Source organism: Anomaloglossus baeobatrachus, chromosome 2 (assembly GCF_048569485.1).
Source record: "Anomaloglossus baeobatrachus isolate aAnoBae1 chromosome 2, aAnoBae1.hap1, whole genome shotgun sequence".
Taxonomy (NCBI): Eukaryota; Metazoa; Chordata; class Amphibia; order Anura; family Aromobatidae; genus Anomaloglossus; species Anomaloglossus baeobatrachus.
The window spans coordinates 454,156,295-454,177,874 of record NC_134354.1 but is presented as its reverse complement, the minus strand read 5'-3'; the positions used below and the strand labels follow the sequence as shown (position 1 = coordinate 454,177,874).

General features: G+C 44.5%; 1 protein-coding gene across 2 annotated transcripts in view; it reads right to left on the bottom strand.

The window, feature by feature from the left end:
• The window catches only part of NXN (nucleoredoxin), a 235,729-nt gene that overhangs the window by 32,623 nt on the left and 181,526 nt on the right, over positions 1 to 21,580 (bottom strand). For both annotated transcript variants that reach the window (XM_075336309.1, XM_075336310.1), the window contains exons 5-6: positions 14,401 to 14,507; positions 7,804 to 7,983 (exon numbers count right to left, since the gene is read on the bottom strand). In XM_075336309.1, the coding sequence (XP_075192424.1) occupies positions 7,804 to 7,983; positions 14,401 to 14,507 (287 nt within the window). The remainder of the gene's footprint in view (positions 1 to 7,803; positions 7,984 to 14,400; positions 14,508 to 21,580) is intronic.

The window sequence follows — 21,580 nt, the reverse complement described above, 5'->3', positions numbered from 1 at the left end:
CTAACACCAAAGAATCCAGAAGATTTTAAATAAATCCCTTTATTTTCATAAGTCTACGCGTTTCAGAGATATAACCATCTCCTCCTTCAGGACAAGGAAAAACATAATTTCCCTTGTCTTGAAGAAGGAGATGGTTATACGATACTATTAACTTTCGGGGCTGCTGCTGACCACCATCATTACTTGTGCAGAAAGGAGTTGAGACTGGCACAACCCCACCAGGTGAATGCGTTTTCAGCACTAGACAAAAAAAAACCTATACCGGGCAAGGCCCTATTTTTGCGCTTTAATCCACAGTTACATCACGTTCAGGACAGCATAGATAGCTTGAAATTTTACCCCTTTCACCCCTGAGCCTGTTTTCAATTTCATGACGAGGCCATTTTTTTCAATTTTGACCAGTGTGACTACGTGGTAATAAATAACTCTGGAATGCACCATCATATCCTGGTAATTCCGAGACTGTTTTTTTGGTGACACATTGTACTTCATGATAGTAGTAAATTTAGGACAATATTTATTGCATTATTTATGAGTATAAGATATTTTTTGAAAACGTCGCCATTTTCAAACTTCATTTTATGTCCTTGAACCAGAGAGTTATGTCACACAAAATAGTTCATAGATAACATTTCCTACATGTCCACTTTATATCAGCACAATTATTGAAAGATATATATTTATTTTTTGTTAGGAAGTTAACCCCTTCAGCGCCCGGGCACTTTCCGTTTTTGTTTTTTGCTCCCTTTCTTCCGAGAGGCGTAACTTTTTTATTTTTCCATCAATCTTGCCATATGAGGGCTTGTTTTTTTGCGGGACGAGTTGTACTTTTAAATGAAACCATAAGTTTTACCATATAGTGTACTGGAAAACGGCAAAAAAATTCCAAGTGCGGAAAAATTGCAAAAAAAAATGTGATCGTACAATAGTTTTTGGGATATTTTATTCACTGTGTTCACTATATGGTAAAACTGAGGTATCCATGTGATGCCTCAGGTCAGTGTGAGTTTGTAGACACTAAACGTATAGATTTACTTGTATCTAAGGGGTTAAAAAAAAATTCACAAGCTTGTCCAAAAAAGTGGCACACATTTTACGCCATTTTCCAAAACCCGTAGTGTTCTCATTTTTTGGGATCTGAGGCTCAGTGATGGCTTATTTATTGCGTCTCGACCTGACGTTTTTAACGGTACCATTTTTGCGCAGATGCTACGTTTTGATCGCCTGTTATTGCATTTTGCGCAAAATTTGCGGCGACCAAAAAACGTAATTATGGCGTTTGGAATTTTTTTTGCCGCTACGCCATTTACGGATCAGATTCATTGATTTTATATTTTGATAGATCGGGCATTTCTGAACGCGGCGATACCAAATATGTGTATATTTATTATTTTTTTAACCCTTTAATTTTCAATGGGGTGAAAGGGGGGTGATTTGAACTTTTAGGTTTTTTTATTTTTTTTTTATTTTACTAGTCCCCCTAGGGGGCTATAGCGATCAGAAATCCGATCGCTCTGTCCTATCTGCAGATCTCAGCTACAGAGCTGAGAAATGCAGATTTGCTGCTTTACTTTCAATGCCGGCTGTATTCCGGCATTGAGAGGAAGTGAGTCATGTTAGCTACAGGCGTCATCACATGACCCTGTGCTACCATGGCAACCACAGAAAGGCAGGGCTTACCGACACACGATCCATGACATACCCAGTACGTCATGGGTCGTTAAGGGGTTAAAAGGGTTAAAAGTTTTTTCCAACAAAATTTACAAAACCATTTTTTTAGGGACCACATCACACTTGAAGTGACTAAGTCCTATGTAACAGAAAATATCCAAAAGTGACACGATTCTAAAAACTGCACCCCTCAAACCTATATCCAAGAAGTTTATTAACGCTTCAGGGACTTCACAGAAACTAAAGCAATGTGGAAGGAAAAAAATTAAAGTGTACCTTTTTCCCCCCACAAAAAAATGTTCTTTTAGCCCCTAGCCACAAACCTTGCATTTTCACAAGGGTAAAATGGGAAACTGGACCCCAAATGTTTTTGTGCAATTTCTCCTAAGTACACCGATGCCCCATATGTGGTGGAAAACTACTGTTTGGGTGCACGACAGGGCTCGAAAAGGAAGAAGCACCAATTCACTTTTCAAACGCTAAAATGGCTGGAATCATTAGTGGACACCAAGTTGCATTTGGAGAGCCCCTGATGTGCCTCAAAAGTGGAAACCATCCAAAAGCAACCCCATTTTGGAAACTAGACCTCTCATGGAACTTGATGTGTGGTAAGCACCTTGACCCCCCCAGGTGCATCAGGTTTTACAACACTGAATCATGAAAGTGAAAAATTGTTTTTCCCCCACAAAAATGTTGCTTGAGCCCAAAAATATTTAATTTTCACAATGGTAGCAAGAGAAAATGGACCCAAAACATGCAGTTTCTCCTGTGTACGCTGATACCCCATATATAACGAGAAACTACTATTTGGACACACTGTGCGGCTCTAAAAGAAAGGAGTGACGTTTTGGAGCGCAGACTTTGATGGAATGGTCTGGGGGCATCATGACACATTTGCAGAGCCATTGAGGTGCCAAAATAGGAGCAACCCCCTACAAAGTGACGCTATATTGGAATTGATCTAGTGTTTTCCTGGTATGTGTATTTTATAATGTGGTGGCATTTGTGTAGAGTACATCAAGGTGGCATATACAAGTTGTGTAGAGTACGTCGGGTTGGCAAATGTAAGTTGTGTAAAAATGTTTTATTAGTGTGGTAGACTTTGAACCATTGTTTTAGGGCTCATTCACATGACCGCTCCGTTTTTGCGGTCCGCAAAAAAGCGGACCTGTTTTTTCACGGTTACATCCGTGTGGCAACTGCATCCGTCTCGTTCTGTATACGGTCCGTGTGACTTCCGGTTTTTTTTTTGCAGACCGCAATAAAACGGAAGGAGGGTTACATGCAGTTCAGGGTATCTGCCCAAATGCTGGTCCCCATATAAAGTCTATGGGGAACAGAATCTGGGGCAAAGGGGTAGGAGCAAGCACTACATACTCACCGATCACCAGCATGGCTGTCACACTGCTCCCGCGGCAGCGGTTTGATCTTCCCAAGTCGGCCGCTCATTAGGCTCATCCATATTCACCCCTCCCCCCGTCTGTGATTGGGTGCAGTCAGACAGCTGTCACTCAGCGTGGGGGCGCATCTAACTTTAACCAATCACAACCACCGGTGGGCAGGTCTATATCGTACAGTACAATAAATAAATAATTTTAAAAACTAAAGTGCCAGAATTGCTGCATCCATTAGAGTCGACAGTTCCGGGACTTTACCCGGCTTATCCCGTTGCCCTGGTGCGGTGGCTGAGTAAACTGGGTAATATGTGGGCTTGATACCAGCTGTGTAATGTCACCTGGCATCAAGCCCTGGGGTTAGTGATGTCACGGCGTCTATCAGATACCGGACATCCATAATCCAGTCAGTAATTGCAAAAAAAAAACCAACACATTTTTTATTTGACAAAACACTCCCCAACACATTCGCTCTTTCACCAATTTATTGAAAAGAAAAAACAAAACGATCCATACTCATTGTCCCAGTCAATGAAGAACAGAATGTTCCCCATTGGCTGGGAGAGCAGTGCAGTGACCTGAGCTAACATCATGAGGTCACCTGCGGTGATGTTCGCCGCTGCACTCCTGACGTCAACACTTGTTACTGACTTCTACGCCCGCCGCATTCTCAGATCAATCAGATCACCTTTCGCGTGTGGCCCGTAAAGTCACTGCTAGTCTCGGTGCAACCGGGCAGCCACTGACACTGCAGTGCGGGCAGATGCTGACACACTGCAGGGAGGGCAGATGCTGACACACTGCAGGGAGGGCAGATGCTGACACACTGCAGGGAGGGCAGATGCTGACACACTGCAGGGAGGGCAGATGCTGACACACTGCAGGGAGGGCAGATGCTGACACACTGCAGGGAGGGCAGATGCTGACACACTGCAGGGAGGGCAGATGCTGACACACTGCAGGGAGGGCAGATGCTGACACACTGCAGGGAGGGCAGATGCTGACACACTGCAGGGAGGGCAGATGCTGACACACTGCAGGGAGGGCAGATGCTGACACACTGCAGGGAGGGCAGATGCTGACACACTGCAGGGAGGGCAGATGCTGACACACTGCAGGGAGGGCAGATGCTGACACACTGCAGGGAGGGCAGATGCTGACACACTGCAGGGAGGGCAGATGCTGACACACTGCAGGGAGGGCAGATGCTGACACTGCAGTGAGGGCAGATGCTGACACACTGCAGTGAGGGCAGATTCTGACACACTGCAGTGAGGGCAGATGCTGACACACTGCAGTGAGGGCAGATGCTGACACACTGCAGTGAGGGCAGATGCTGACACACTGCAGTGAGGGCAGATGCTGACACACTGCAGTGAGGGCAGATGCTGACACACTGCAGTGAGGGCAGCCGCGGGGCTGGCACAGGAGCGGGACACAGACTGCAGGGGCACCCGATGGAAGTCACACGGAAAATGCTTCCTTGTGGCTTCCAGGGATTTTGCGGACCCATTGACTTGTATTGAGTCACGGTCTGTTATTACGGAACAGAATAGGACGTGTTCCATAATATCGGAACAGACATACGGCATCTGATCTGTTTTTTTGTAGGATCGGACGCACATGGAAGCGCCGTCCGATCCTACACAAAAGACATTGAAAAAATGGTCCTGTCAGTAGGTCCGCAAAAAAAAAAACAAAAACAGGAACTGACCAGGACAGACGGAACTGTCATCTGAATGAGCTCTTATGCAAAGGCCAGGTGTCTTTTATTATCCCCCTTCTGTAGCACACTACACTCTTTTTGCAACCTTCCATTCTTTGCCGTTTGAGGGACCTCAGCTGTAATATATTGCCCTGCTATCTTCTGTTCCAGAGGTACTGCTGCCCCCTTCTTCCTGAGTTCCAAATATCAGTGCCTTGATCACTACCTCCTTGACCCGAAGGAAGGTAACCAGCCTGGCCTGCACATTGTGATAGCATGTAAGTGTTCTACAGTGCTACCTGCAAGATGAGCATGGCCAGCTTCTTGTACGACACCTTAGCTTTTCACATGGCACTGCGAAGGACATATGAATCAAGCCGCAAAAGGTCCAGAATCAGACGTAAAAAATGATGCCCCCAAAAAACTGAAAAAACAAAACACCATCCAGCAAAAGTGTCGACAGCTCTCAGTAAATAACCAAATAAATGCTTCAGGAAAAACAAACAAAACAAAAAAAAAAAAAACGTGCGAAATTCCTAAAGGGACTTCCGCTTGAAAAACTTGGTGTGGTCTTCTGCATAAAAAGAAGACTTTGGCTCCAATTCATCAAGTCCGACATTCTTCATACAGGTCTTGATGAAGTGGTGGAGTGGTGTGCTTGTTACACTTGCCATATACTCTTGTAAAGCTCCTGGTGTATACGTAAAACTTAAAAGGCCTGCATTACCCATTCAAAGGCGTCTTTTCAACTTCTGTCAGATGAAAGCATGTTCGTACATGTTTTTTTCTTGGCTTAGTCTATGCAGAGATATCATTTAAAGAACATATACCACATAATATACTTTTTTTTTATTACAATGATAGTCAATGAGTGAGGCTGTATACTTATACGTGGCATAAGTTGAAGCTATACAGTTGGGCAATTCTTCCAATGTATACATCCACACACTTTTATTTCATTTGCAATTAACATGTAAACCGATATTCATAGCATGCTGCTACATCAAATGTCACATCTAAGGTCACTCAGTATCTAGAGTATGATATAAATATTCCCTCTGACTAATCAACTCTTCTTCCAAATTTATAAGCAGTTATGGTCCGGAGACAAGTCATCTGCTCCTAATATTTGTTAGATTATAGGTCTATTTAAGGAATAATTTGAAAAGTAAAACCTATTAGTTTGTTAATTTGTATGGAGCCACAAGAAGCTAGGTTAAAGCAGTGAACTTCTACACTTGTATTGCTTGTAGCATTTATGCCAACGTAATTGATTAGCATCAAAGTAAGGGCTCGTTCAGACTTCTGTACACATCGGTCCAATTTCTGACCACAGTGCACAGACTGGTAGCAAATCTCACGGCTGGAGCATGACAGCTTCAGATATTCCTATGAGGTTGTGACGCTCGCGTTGGAAGAGCCGCGGTCAGTCCATGCACTGAGAACAGAAATCAGACCGATGTGCACAGAAGTCTGAATGTGCCTACCATTAGTGATCTTTTTTTCTCACACATACAGGATCACATTTAAAGGTACCGTCACACTAAGCAACATCGCTAGCAACATCGCTGCTGATGCACAACTTGCTAGCGATGTTGCTTAGTGTGACATCCAGCAACAACCTGGATAAAAATTAAACAAGGGAGCGCATGTGAAGGTTCTGGGAGATAGCGGTGAGGAGAAGAAAAGGAATCTGCTCACCTGATGTGGTTGTGCAGCCCTCGCACAACTACGGTATAGGGCAGGGGTGTGGAGTCAGTGATCTTCTGACCTGTTAGCCCACGATGTCCATCCAGGGAAGCAAATTCCTGAGGAGCTGGTCACATGACAGATCACTGGGCGTCTCTGGTAATCTGACCTCCGTATCAAGCAGCTCTTGCCATGAACCCACAGAGGGAAGATCAGCAGTAAAGTATAGAAGCATGGTCTGATAGAGCGCTAAGGAGGCCACAGTATTAGATTAATTTTTTTTAGAATTTATTGTTTTCTATCAGCCACAACGCGTTTCGATATACACAATATCTTCATCAGGTGGATATCCACCTGATGAAGATATTGTGTATATCGAAACGCGTTGTGGCTGATAGAAAACAATAAATTCTAAAAAAAATTAATCTAATACTGTGGCCTCCTTAGCGCTCTATCAGACCGTGCTTCTATACTTTACTATCCAGCAACAACCTGGCCCCTGCTGTGAGGTCGCTGGTTGTTGCTGAATGTCCTGGACCATTTTTTAGTTGTTGCTCTCCCGCTGTGAAGCACACATCGCTGTGTGTGACAGCGACAGAGCAACAACTAAATGTGCAGGCAGCAGGAGCTGGCTTCTGCGGACGCTGGTAACCAATGTAAATATCGGGTAACCAAGAAGCCCTTACCTTGGTTACCCGATATTTACCTTCGTTACCAGTGTCCGCCGCTCTCAGCTGCCAGTGCCGGCTCCTGCTCTGTGCACATGTAGCTGCAGTACACATCGGGTAATTAACCCGATGTGTACTGTGGCTAGGTGTGCAGGGAGCCAGCGCTAAGCGGTGTGCACTGGTAACCAAGGTAAATATCGGGTTGGTTACCCGATATTTACCTTAGTTACCAAGCGCAGCATGCTTCCACGACGCTCCAGCGATCCCTGCCAGGTCAGGTTGCTGGTGGGATCGCTGGAGCATCGCTTAGTGTGACATCTCACCAGCGACCTCCTAGCAACTTACCAGCGATCCTTATCAGGTTGTATCGTTGTTGGGATCGCTGGTAAGTTGTTTAATGTGACTGGCCCTTTAGCCTCTCTTCCATATCTGGAACTTGCTCATTGTTTTGCTCATCACCAATCACTGTAGTTGATACTGCACATTTTACACTGCTGCTGCTGATCCTCATGTTCCCATTGCTGAACTCGGCAGGGCTTTGCTATTGCTCTCACACAAATGAAATTCAGTTGCCTCTGAATCTGACATTTTGTATGACTCAACAGATTCCTTTCTGTGCTGTCTATTACGTATTGCAATTTAATCCTGTGATTTGCCCGTCAATTGATTTCCATACCTACAAAAAGAACAAGGCAGGGACCCTCGTTCAGCTGTACAGCATTTAACTCCGTCAGTTCCACAACAGGTTTAGGGTGCCATGGGAACTCTTTGCAGTCAATATCATGAAGAACTTCCACTCGCCCTTGTCGTGTAATGACCTCTCCTTTTGGATCCAATATAATGAGATTTGGAATGCCTGCAAAAAAAAAAAAATTAAAAAAAAAATAAAAATCACATTTTGTGTTCATTAAAATACCAATGAAATGGAGAATTGTGTCACAAATCATGCTTCATATATGCAGTATAACACCTAAGACACTTCATATTGTCAAGAAGTATAGACCTGGGCGGCACGGTGGCTCAGTGGTTAGCACTGCAGTCTTGTAGCGCTGGGGTCCTGGGTTCAATTCCCACCAAGGACAATATCTGCAAGGAGTTTGTATGTTCTCCCAGTCTTTGCGTGGTTTTCCTCCGGGTACTCCTCTCACACTCCAAAAACATACTGATAGGGAATTTAGATTGTGAGCCCCAATGGGGACAGTGTTTCCAACGTATGTAAAGCGCTGTGGAATTAACAGCGCTATATAAATGAATAAATATTATTATTATTAGTGGTTAGCACGGTTGCTTTTCAGTGCTGGGGTCCTGGGTTAAATCCCATCATGGACACAATATGCACGGAGTTTGTATGATCTCCCACTGTTCAGTACTCCAGTTTCATCCCACACTCCATAGACATACTGAGAGAGAATTTAGATTATGAGCCCGAGTGGGGACAGTGATGCCTGAAAAGAGCTGTGGAATTAATGGTGCTATATGAGTAAAATAAATGAATAAAATTTGGCATAAACAGGGTAAAAAGCCAGTATTAACTTTTGCTAGCTTGATTAAGATTACAATGAAAGCATGATCGCTGCTTCCACTCTTTCACAGGAACACATTGGATACATAGAAAAAGAAACAGCTAATGAACAGCAAGACCGCCATCAGGGCATGACAACCATGACTGGGGTATGGGGCCCCATGAAGAGGGGGGCCCAGCCAGGGCCTGGGGTAATTACTTGGCTGCATTAAGCCCTGGGCCCGAGCCAGGCCCCACTCTTCACTGGGCAATGTCGCTTCGGCCACTATGCATGTCTAATTTGCATGCAAAGGAGCGGTACATGAAAATCAGCCATGTGCTGGAGGCAGGGTCAGTGGGGCAGAGCAGGGTTATGGAGCATCATCCCGCAGCCCAGTGTGCAGCAGTGTGATGAGGTCATTACTCTGAGACATCACCAAACTGCTGCAAGTAATGGAGCCGCGGAGGTGGCGAGGACGTGGCAGATGGCGAGGACAGGTTAGCGATCCATGAGCTGAAGACAGGAGCGGGACGATTGCCAGGGGTGGAGGGGGCATGCCAACACCATTCCCTACTTTTCTTTAGATGGATGTGCGTCAGAGGGCGCATATCCAGCTGAAATGCATTGTGGCCCAGAGAGGACACCACGCGATGTAGCATCCAGGAAGGGTGAGTAAAATGTTTTTTTTGTTTTCTTCTTTTTGTGGCATATTATATATATATATATATATACATATATACATACATGCATACCAGGAGGAGACCATGAAGGGGAAATATATACCAGGAGGAGGACACATATCCGGAAGGGCACGGAAACCAGGGGACATATATACCAGAATGTGCCCAGGAGGGAAATATAAATACCAAGAGGGGCCCAGGATGAGGCATATATACCAGAATGGAAACAAATATACCAGGAGGAGGACAAATATACTAGGAGGAGGACAAATTTACCAGGAGAACAGAAACCAGGTTGGTGACATATATACCAGAATATGCCCAGGAGAGGGATATACATATCAGGAGGGGCCCAGGATTGGACATATATACCAGGATAAGAACAAATAAACCAGGATGGGGACTTATATATGCCCTCATCTTGGGCCCCTCCTCGTATATACCAGTAAGGAGGACTTGTATGTTAAAAAGGGGAAAAATAAACTAAGATGGGGACATACAGTATATAACAGTAGGAAGACAAATATACCATGAGGAGGACAGAAACCAGGATAGGGATATATATATATCAGAATGTGCCCAGAAGGGAAACATGCATACCAGGAAGGGCCCAGGATGAGGAAATATATACCTGGAAGGGGACATATATACCAGGAGGATATTATACAGAGGGGCAGTGTGTGTGTGTGTGTGTGTGTGTGTGTGGTTGATACTAAACAGAGGGGCAGTGTGTGTGGGAGGATATGATAATGAGGGTTAGCTTGTGTGGGGTGACAGTATACAGAAGGGCAGCGTATGTGAGGGATATTATACAGAGGGACAGTGTGTGGAGGGATATTATACAGAGGAGCAGTGTGTGTGTGTGTGTGTGTGTGTGTAGGATATTATATAGAGGAGCCCCGTGTGTGTGTGGGGATATTACACAGAGAGGCAGTATGTGTGGGAGAGATATTATTCAGAGGGGCAGTGTGTGTGTGGGGGATATTATATATAGAGGCAGTGTGGGAGAGATATTATGGAGAGGGGTGGTGTAGAAGGTGTATTATAGTGAGGGGCGATGAAGAGGGTATATTATGGAGAGGGGCGGTGTAAATGGCGTATTATGGAGAGGGGCGGTGTAGAAGGGTTTATTATTTATTTTCTGAAGGAAATACTTCATTTTCAGGAACAACTTCAAGGGTGCTAACACTTTTGGCCAGGACTGTGTTTATATAAATGTTTTTCTCAAGAGTGACAGTGAGACTGTGGAAGGTTTGAGGGGTGGAGGCCGAGCTGTGGTGGAGCCTGGGCAAAGTCTAATGGGGGCCCGAAAATTCCTACTGGCAGCCCTGATGAAGAATCAGCACATGGCAGGAGAAGCAAACTGCACTGAAATTAGAAAGTATATAACGTGCATGCACAAGATGCTTGTTCTGCATAAACAAGAATGACTGTAGATATCTGGATGCAGTGTTTAGTTACAACTCTGCAAAGAAAATGGTTTACATAGTGTGTAGGAATGGCACAAAAGCTTGGTCTGAATATAAACACATGGGAAATCCACATATACAAATGAAAATTTGTTAACACAGCTTTGATTCAGAGCAGACGGTCTGTGCTCAAGCATGTAAAGCAGTGAACGTACAGCAGGTCGCAGAAACTGCATTTATGCTGGTGTGTGATCTCATATAAATCTACTACATCTAATCTGTGATTTTAGAAACCGGCTCTAATCCCCATAAAATAAACCTTACAAACAGAAAACATTGTACTTGACCGCATTGCAAACAAAAGCGTGCAGGCAGCTGAGAGCACACAACGTTCAGTGAGCATGTCTGTAAGATACTCTGTTAAAAACACTATTAAGAAGGCATCGTATTATTATTATGCCTTTCAAAAAAAAGATCCCGTTATGAGATGGATATATATAGATCGTGTATTTGATTCTGGAGATGTGTTTTTTTCACAATGTTTTGGAATTTAGACTATATACAAAGCACAGCACTTGGTGCATGCTGCTCCCTGGAGCTTCAGGACTCAGTGCCTGCCCAGAGACATCTTTAGCCTTTTTATGCCTCACATCCTGCTGCTCAGAGCAGCCAATCACTGGGCTCAGCTGACTGATATGACATAGGCCTGTGTAAAGCAGTTGTTGGCTACGATGGTCACAAGCTCTAGCCATGGTGTCACAGCTGCAGTGTGGTCAACAAGAAAGGGGGCAACAGCGTTGCTAGAGTGGCAGCAAGTACAGTTAATTTTGTAATTTAAAGGGAATCTATCACCGGATGTTTATAATACTCACCTAATGGTCGGTGTGGAGCAGACTGATCAGATGGGCATCTCCGTTCTCCAGGTCTGCGCCTCCTCTTTTGGCCATCTTTGTCCTCCTTCTGAAGCTAGTGTGGATGACGCGTGCTACATCATCTACACTAGCCGACATTGAGGTCCGGCAGGCGCACGACAATATTTTGTTCTTCCCTACTCAGGGCAGATAAAAGTGCACCTGTACAGGACCTCAATGTCGCTTGTGTGTATGATGTAGAACGCGTAATCCACACTAGCTTCAGAAGGAGAACAAAGATGACTGAAAGAGGAGGCGTGGACCCGGAGAACGGAGACGCCCATCTGACCAGTCTGCTCCACACCGACCATTAGGTGAGTATTAAAAACATCCGGTGACAGGTTCCCTTTAAAAAAAAAATAAATTTGAAAAATGGAAATCCCCTTTAAAAGTGAGGTTGAGCTCCTACAAGAGTTAGGCAAGAGCTGTAATGTGACTATTGGTAGGACAGTAAAGCTAAGAACACACAACCGGCTTTTCTGCCGTTTGTCGGATCCGGCGCGCTCCCGTACAATCTATACAGTACAGTGGCTGCGTGACAAGCTGCGGTCACGTGCTGTCATGTGACCACAGCATGTGACCAGGAAGTTGCAGCGCAGCCACCTTTACTGTATAGACTGTACGGGAGCGCGCCGGATCCAACAAACGGCAGAAAAGCCGGATGTGTGTTCTTAGCCTAAGTATGCAATAAATTGTGCTCCGAAGTGTCAACTAATAAGTGAATGTGGTTATGTTGAAATCTAGCATGGTTGGAGTTTTGGCATCTGTGGTGTTACAGTCCTGTTATCTAGCATGCTCCAATGCAACCTAACGAACTGTGATTTGGTAGCATGACAATATGATTTTAATGTCACACAGCCTTAAGTTCATGAAATCTGCTGTTCTGAAAGTCACTACAACTTTCAGAGCAGCAAACCTCATGAACTTCCCAGCTTGCCCTGAGAGGAAGTAATATGTCTAAGAAATCAAGGTTCTCATCTTACACTATGTACAAAATTAAAGCGACTGTAATCTTTCTTCAGGGGCACATGGTTCCTCTGCCTCTCAGCTTGCTCCTTGCTGGGAGGCGGTGTGCTCAAGATTTGACCAATCAGACCAGCAAAATGGTCATGATAGTGGTCTGTACTGTGCAGTCTCTCATGCTGCATCAGAGAAGCACAGGGGCTGGCCAGTTATTTGGTCAGCTTCAGAGATGTGATTGTAAACTGTGCAGCAAACTGCTTGAATGTGTGACAGGTCACCACTAAGGCTCCTTTCACATTGCGTTGTTCTCTACGTCCACAGGTCCCGTCGGGGCATCCGTCCGGACCGCCCCTCCCCCACTGTGCAAAGCGTGCTCCGGACGCATGCGCCCGACAGGGCCATTCACTGTTATGGAGTGCACTGCGTTAGCTTGTGCTCTGTTTTTACGTTTCTGCAGACGGACACCCGAACGTAGAGGAGTACGTTCGGGTGTCCCTCTGCAGAAACGTATATGTGCACAAAATGGCACAAAACAGAGCACACGCTAACGCAGTGCGCTCCATAACAGTGAATGGCCCTGCCGGGCGCATGCATCTGGAACACGCTTGGCAGAGTGGGGGAGGGGCGGTCCGGACGGATGCCCCGACGGGACCTGTGAACGAAAGGTAAAACGCAATGTGAAAGGGGCCTAAGACTGCTGTGGAGGCCATTAACATGGGCAAAGAGCACTTATCAAATTACAAATCCTTCCATTCTTGAGAACAGAGAGGATTTATAAGAAGTAGCAAATGAAAAAGCATTATGGGTTATTTTTTTACTGCTGTCAGGAAAGTATGATCAATACCAAAGGAATGAAAGCTTCAGAAGAGTGGACAGGTTGATGCATTTCCCATTCTGGGAAATGGAAAGAAAAAAAAAGAAAAAACTCAGGTAAGGTATAATGCGGTATCTCTTAGGCCAGAGTCACACTTGCGTATCACCCAGCACAGCTGCACACTCTCCTGACAGGAGCAGGACAGCTGCATGTGTTTCTACGTACCTGCACGCTCATGTTCGAAGAGCGGTAGGCTGTGCCAGGTGATGTCAGGCCAGACTCGCAAGAGTCTCACATCGCATAACCCAGCACAGCTGCACACTCTCCTGACAGGAGTGAGTCGGCCGCATGTGTGTCTATGTACCTGCACACTCATGTTCGGAGAGCGGCAGGCCGTGCCAGGTGATGTCATGAGAGTCCCTTGCACGTGAGACTCTGGGCTTATTTTGATACACAGCACAGATAAAGCCAGATAGCTGGGGGCTGCAGCCGTGGACTTTATCTGTGCTGGCATCAGAATATGGGGGACCCTGCGTCGATGTTTTATTTATTAATTTATTTTTATACCACCATACTAACCCGCAGACACTTGCACTGTTTCCCTGCCCACCGGCCGTCCTGGCGCCTGTGATTGGCAGCTGACTGCAACCACTCAGGGTGGGAGCACGTCTAACTGCAACCAATTACATGCGCCAGTGGGCGGGCAAAGCAGGGAGTTAATTGTCGGCCCCGGAAGGGAAAGCGTAACCCGTAAGGAGTGTGCCGCCATGACACAGCCTCGGTGAGCACACCGCGCATGCTCCTATCCCTTCCACCAATGTTCTTGCTCTCCGGATTCTGGTCCCCATAGACTTATATGGGTACCGGATTCCGGAGTGGATCAGTTTATTTTTTTTGTTTTTTTTTTAAATTTAGCACGGACCCGCCGATCCCGTTTTTTTTGCTAGATTGATCAGCTCTACTCCTTAAGTTACAAGATAACCAATGTGCTCACCTTGTATTCCATATAATCGATTCAGTCGTGATCTTCTTGCCTCATCACTATACGGAACAGCCACCCAAGGCATTTCACTGAAATATTGTTTAAATGATTCTTCAGATCTGAGGAAGCAGAAAGGAACAGAGGGATAACATATGCGTTGCAAATAAAAATTCTAAAGAATGGCAACAACAAAATCAATGCCCAACATTGTGTAGCCTGCCGACGGATGCTTGGGACAGAAAATAAGGCTAAATATGTATATAGTTATGTGGCTGAGGAAGCTTGCATTGCATCTCTTGAGGCTGTTCTTTGAGCAGAGAAAGGAAAAAAAATATATATATTATATATATATATATACATATATATATATATATATATATATACAGACACATACACATATATATAACACACACACACACACACACACACACACACACACACACACACACACACACACTACAGTTCAAAAGTTTGGGATCACCCAGACAATGTTGTCTTTGCCATGAAAAATCATACTTTTATTTATCAAATGAGTTGCATAATGAATAGAAAATATAGTCCAGACATTGATGAGGTTAGAAATAATGATTTTTACTTGAAATAATAATTTTCTCCTTCACACTTTGCTTTCGTCACAGAATGCTCCTTTGCAGCAATTCCAGCTTTGCAGACCTTTGGCATTCTAGCTGTTTCTGCGGTAATCTGGAGATATTTCACCCCATGCCTCCAAAAGACCCTCCCACAAGTTGGATTGGCTTGATGGGCACTTTTTGCGTACCATACGGTGAAGCTGCTCCCACAACAGGTCAATAGGGTTGAGATCTGGTGACTGGGCTGGCCACTCCATTACAGATAGAATACCAGCTGCCTGCTTCTTCCCTAAATAGTTCATGCATAATTTGGAGGTGTGCATTAGGTCATTGTCCTGTTGTAGAATGAAATTGGCCCCAATCAAGCGCTGTCCACAAGGTATCGCGTGGCGTTGCAAATTGGAGCGATAGCTTTCCTTATTCAAAATCCCTTTCACCTTGTACAAATCTCCCACTTTACCAGCACCAAAACAACCCCAGACCATCACATTACCTCCACCATGCATGACAGATGGAGTCAGGCACACTTCCAGCATCTTTTGATTTGTTCTGCGTCTCACAAAATGTTCTGTGTGATCTAAACAACTCATACTTAGATTCGTCTGTCCATAAAACTTTTTTCCAATCTTCCTCTGTTCAATGTGTGTGTTCTTTTGCCCATATTAATTTTGTCCTTTTATTAGCCAGTCACAAATATGGCTTTTTCTTTGCCACTCTGCCCTGAAGGCCAGCATCCCGGAGTCACCTCTTCACTGTAGAAATTGACACTGGCGTTTTGCGGGTACTTTTTAATGAAGCTGCCAGTTGAGGACCTGTGAGGCGATAATTTCTCAAACTAGAGACTCTAATGTACTTTTCTTGTTGCTCAGTTGTGCAGCGGGACCTCCCACTTCTCTTTCTACTCTGGTTAGAGCCTGTTTGTGCTCTCATCTGAAGGGAGTAGTAGACCCCGTTGTAGGAAATCTTCAGTTTCTTGGCAATTTCTCAGATAAAATATCCTTCATTTCTAAGAACAAGAATAGACCTTCGAGTTTCACATGAAAGTTCTCTTTTTCTGGCCATTTGAGAGTTTAATGGAACCAACAAATATAATGCTCCAGATTCTCAACTAGCTCAAAGGAAGGTCAGTTTTATAGCTTCTCTAATAAGCAAAACTGTTTTCAGCTGTGCTAACATACTTCCACAAGTGTTTTCAAGGGATTTCTAAACATCCATTAGCCTTCTATCACAGTTAGCAAACACAATGTACCATTAGAACACTGGAGTGGTGGTTATTGGAAATGGGAACGGACTGACAGGAGAACCTCAAACCCTTATTAAATATAAATTTTATTAGTAATATTAAAATAATCCCACAAAACCACACAAACAATTAGTGACCGGGGTCAGGTTACACCTCAAGTAATGATACACCTAACTAAGAGACGGTAAGGGAGATGGGGTTACTGGAGGGAAAACCTCAGATGACCCTCAATAATAGATCTGTGTCCCTACCTACCAATGGAGGGCGTGACACCGTTACCGGGCGCCCCCGTTCCACGTCGACTTGCCCTCTTCACTCACCCTAAAATAAAGGGAGGGCAAGAGGGGAGGAGAGGATAGGAAGATACCGTCCCGACTAGATAAAGGAGGGGTAATTTTTATGTCTTAAAGGGGACACAAATATAGCCATCCTTTATAATCCCTGATCCAAAACAATTCAATTATACAGCCACACAGTATGATGAAAGGTACTGCACAATTAAGCTTATACGTTAGTCCATGATATATTATGTCACAGAAAGAGCCAACTCAATCTCTGTATAGATATAACAAGACTAGATAAAAGGCAGATAAATTTTACCACCCACTAATTTAAGCAGAGCCTGGATGCCTTTCTTGAAAAATTTAATATTACTAGTTATGTATATTAGATTTTATGACAGGGTGTTGATCCATGGAACTAGTCTGATTGCCGTATGTGGAGTCAGGAAGGAATTTTTTTCCCTATTGGAGCTTGTTTGCCACATTGGTTTTTTTTTGCCTTCCTCTGGATCAACATGTTAGGCTACGGGTTGAACTAGATGGACTTAGAGTCTCCCTTCAACCTTAAAAACTATGATACTATGAATATAAATGTCCTTTAGGTGGGTACCAATAACCCCCGTTACAGATGCCATTAACCAACATAGGACAAAAAAGGAAATAAATAGATAATCACTTCCCTGAAATAGCAGGTCCTCATCCCTGCCCAGCCTCAACACGTTTCTCCTTTCCCATAAAAAGGTTCCTCAGGAGTCTTAGGGACACAGCAAATCCTGTAAGGTGGTAATCCATGGCTGTAAGCAGCGTTCATGTGAAAAAATGGGAGTTTTAAATCATAGCGCCAGGAAGTGGTCAGAGTCCAGAGCCAATAATAGTGCAGGGCTACGATGTCCCAGAAAAGAAACTGCGCATGTCCGTTAAAGTCATAATGCTAGAGCGGGTAAATTCAGGGCACACACGTGTCAGATGACATCATCACGTAGATGCGTCCGCATCAGTTGGATTATTTTAATATTACTAATAAAATTTATATTTTAATAAGGGTTTGAGGTTGTCCTGTCAGTCCGCTTTGTACTCTACCCGCATTCTGGATTTGTTTTTGTTAAACCAGTTCTTGGAAATGGGCCTCTATACACCTATGTAAATATTGCATTCAAAACAAGACGTTTGCAGGTAGAATAGTCATTTACCACATTAACAATGTATAGAGTGTATTCCTGTTTAATTTAATGTTACCGTCATTGAAAAAAGTGTGCTTTTCTTTAAAAAAAAATAAGGAAATAATCTAAGTGACCCTAAACTTTTGAACTGTAGTGTGTATCTCACTTGCAATTCATTAGTCACGTTTCTTGAGATTGGATATTTCAAAACTATCAGTCAGCTCTGCATATTACTTGTTCACACAGTCTATACTTTTGTTTAGGTTCCACTGTTGGTTTAAAGAAGAGACAATTTTATCCAATTTGGGCATAGATATGAATGCAAAACAGCACTGTGTTCACGAAAATCATTTATAGCAAATCCCTAGTGGATGCTACGTGACCTAACATATTGCAATGGCAGAAAACCTGGTGTTTAAGGTACCATTTGAGACTAGAAATATAACACTGCTCCTAAGTGTGCCGTCTTCTCTCGTCATCTCCATATAGGATAGAAGTAGCTGTGTGACAGCTGCCACTGCCGGCCAGGAGTTTGCTTTTAATGTCATATGGATATCAGAACCCCTCTACCTTGCCTCTCTCAGCGGCAAATTGGTTTCAGTGTCAGAAAAATATTTACTACCTTTGTCACGATAGCAAATATCTAAACAGATGACTATACTGTATTATATTTGTAGTGTTTACTGTTTGTTAATGCAATGATACTTAAAGAAGTTGTCCAGTTACCAAAACTGATTTTTTTTTTTCTGATAAATCTTGCTAATATGTGCCCCTCAACACATCTATTATGTTTTTTCAGCAAAATTACCTTTCATTGTGCACTAGCAGCACATGCTCATTGCTGGCTCCAGCTCTGATGGGGTTAATCTCTCCTCTGACTTCCTGTGTTCAGTTCCTACAAGTCCCAGAATTCTTTGTGGCTCTAGGGCGGTGTCTAGCTTATCTAACACACCCATTGTGTCTAATACACCCACTCTGCTCCCACCCAAACCCTCCTCCCTGCCTCTTCCCAGTAGATGTGCACGGAGATCAATTACACAGAGACAGCAGTAGCTCTACACAGCCAGGGGAAGAAAGTGTGTGTGCGCGTATATACAGTGTATGTGTATGTGTGCGTGTATATACAGTGTGTGTGTGTATATATACAGTGTGTGTGTGAGTGTGTATGTGTGTGTGTATGTCATACTCACCTGTCTGCAGGGTCCCGGTGCCATGCCTGCTTCCAGCCCCTGTCTCGGTCCCGCCGCTCTGGCTGTGTGCAGTCTCCCCGGTGCATGCACGAAGCTTGCAGGACCTGGCCGTGGATCACCTGATGCAGTCACCTGACGCATCAGCTGATCGTCGTCTCGCCGGCTTTTTCGCGCCCGGCCGGCTATCAGCTGATCCTGCCGTCAGGGGACTTCATCAGCTGACTACCGGCAGCTCCTGCCGTGATGGGCCAGGATCAGACTCCGCTGCAGGAGCTGCCGGTAATCAGCACAGATGTGAGTATTTATTTATTTATTTTTTTTTTGCACTGATGCATCTGCTGATTGTATAATCGGCTTTTATACAATCAGCTGATGTGTGATGTGATTCACGTAGTTTAACCTGACACATCTGATCGCTTTGCCTTCCAGCAAACCGATCAGATGATATTGGATCCGGATTGGACGGCGCGGGACCCTAACCCAGGATTACTGCGGAGGGGGGTTTATTTCAATAAAGATGGAGTCACTAATTGTGTTGTGTTTTATTTCTAATAAAAATATTTTTCTGTGCGTTGTGTTTTTTTTTTTTTTCATTACTAGAAATTCATGGTGGCCATGTCTAATATTGGCGTGACACCATGAATTTCGGGCTTAGGGCTAGCTGATAATATACAGCTAGCCCTAACTCCATTATTACCCGGCTAGCCACCCGGCATCAGGGCAGCTGGAAGAGTTGGATACAGCGCCAGAAGATGGCGCTTCTATGAAAGCGCCATTTTCTGGGGTGGCTGCGGACTGCAATTCGCAGTGGGGGTGCCCAGAAAGCTTGGGCACCCTTCACTGTGGATTCCAATCCCCAGCTGCCTAGTTGTACCCAGCTGGACACCAAAATTAGGCGAAGCTCACGTCATTTTTTTTTTTAATTATTTCATGAAATTCATGAAATAATTAAAAAAAAAAAAAGGGCTTCTCTATATTTTTGGTTCCCAGCCGGGTACAACTAGGCAGCTGGGGGTTGGGGGCAGCCCGTACCTGCCTGCTGTACCCGGCTAGCATCCAAAAATATGGCGAAGCCCACGTCATTTTTTTTTTCTTTTTGGGTAAAAAACGGCATACAGTCCTGGATGGAGGATGCTGAGCCTTGTAGTTCTGCAGCTGCTGTCTGCTCTCCTGCATACAATGAACATTTTGAATAAGGAAGTGACATCAGACCTTTTTTATTTTTTTCATCAACAATCTTTAATGGCATTGTGCACTGATTAAAAACGCAGTGAGCAAAAAACGCAGCAAAAAAGGCACCAAATCGCGGCAAAAACGTGACATGCAGCACCGCAGGTGACAGAGCAGAGCAAGTTGGTGACATGCTCTGCTCTGACACATAGTGTGCTGCATGTCACTGTATCCACTCTGGGACTTGTTGTGCAGGTGACCGGATGATACATGTCACTAACTGCCCCACTCTGTGATTTCTGCTGCATAGTACCAACTGTATACACTCTCACCTGCACAACAAGTCCCATAGTGGAGACAGTTAGTGACATGTAGCATCCGGTCACCTGCACTACAAGTGCCAGAGTGGAGAAAGATAGTGACATGCAGCACACTATGTGTCAGAGCAGAGCATGTCACTGTCTCCACTCCGCTGACCTCACAGCCCGTACACGCTGCGATGGATGCAGGGGGACACAGAACAAGTAATCGGCTGACACTGGAGTCATCTGATTACTTGGGATGAATTGAGCAGTAAAATGCTCTGGTGCTCGATGGGCGAAGCCCATGCCGATTTTTTTTAAAAAAAAATTCATTAAAAATAAAAAAAAACAAAAAAAAAAATCACATTGTTTGTGGGCTCCCGCTGCATTTTCTGTTGCTAAGGGTAACCAAAGCAGCTACTGGCTGCTAGCCCCCGCTGCTTGGTGTTACTTTCACTGGCAATAGAAATGCAGGGAAGCATTTTTTTTTTTATAAAGGTTTTTCCCTGAAAACGTTTTTAAGAAAATGACGTGGGCTTCGCCATATTTTTGTATGCTAGCCAGGTACAGCAGGCAGCTACGGGCTGCCCCCAACCCCCAGCTGCCTAGTTGTACCCGGCTGGGAACCAAAAATATAGAGAAGCCCTTTTTTGTTTTTATTTCATGAATTTCATGAAATAATTAAAAAAAAAAAAATGACATGGGCTTCGCCGAATTTTTGAGTCCAGCCAGGTACAACTAGGCAGCTGGGGATTGGAATCCGCAGTGAAGGGTGCCGAAACTTTCTGGGCCCCCCGCTGCGAATTGCAGTCCACAGCCGCCCCAGAAAATGGCGCTTTCATAGAAGCGCCATCTCTGGCGGCTGTATCCAACTCTTCCAGTGCCCTGGTGGCAGGTGCACGCTGGGTAATAAGGGGTTAATACCAGCTATGTTTTACCCGCTGTATAAAGCCCGAGATTCTTAATGTCAGGCCAAGGTTGACCTGGCCATTAAGAATCTCCAACAAAGGGTTTTAAAAAAAAAAGACCACACAGAGAAAAATACTTTATTAGAAATAAATACACAGACACAGTAGGGACTCCATGTTTATTACTCCCTCTCACCCCTCCACGATGGAGAGATTTCTGTACTGACCATGCCAGGAGAGAGCGAGGGAAAAGAGAGAGAGCGAGGGGCGGGAGGAAAAGAAAGCGAGCGGGGGGGGAGGAAAAGCGAGCGAGGGGGGAGGAAAAGCGAGCGAGGGGGGGAGGGAAAA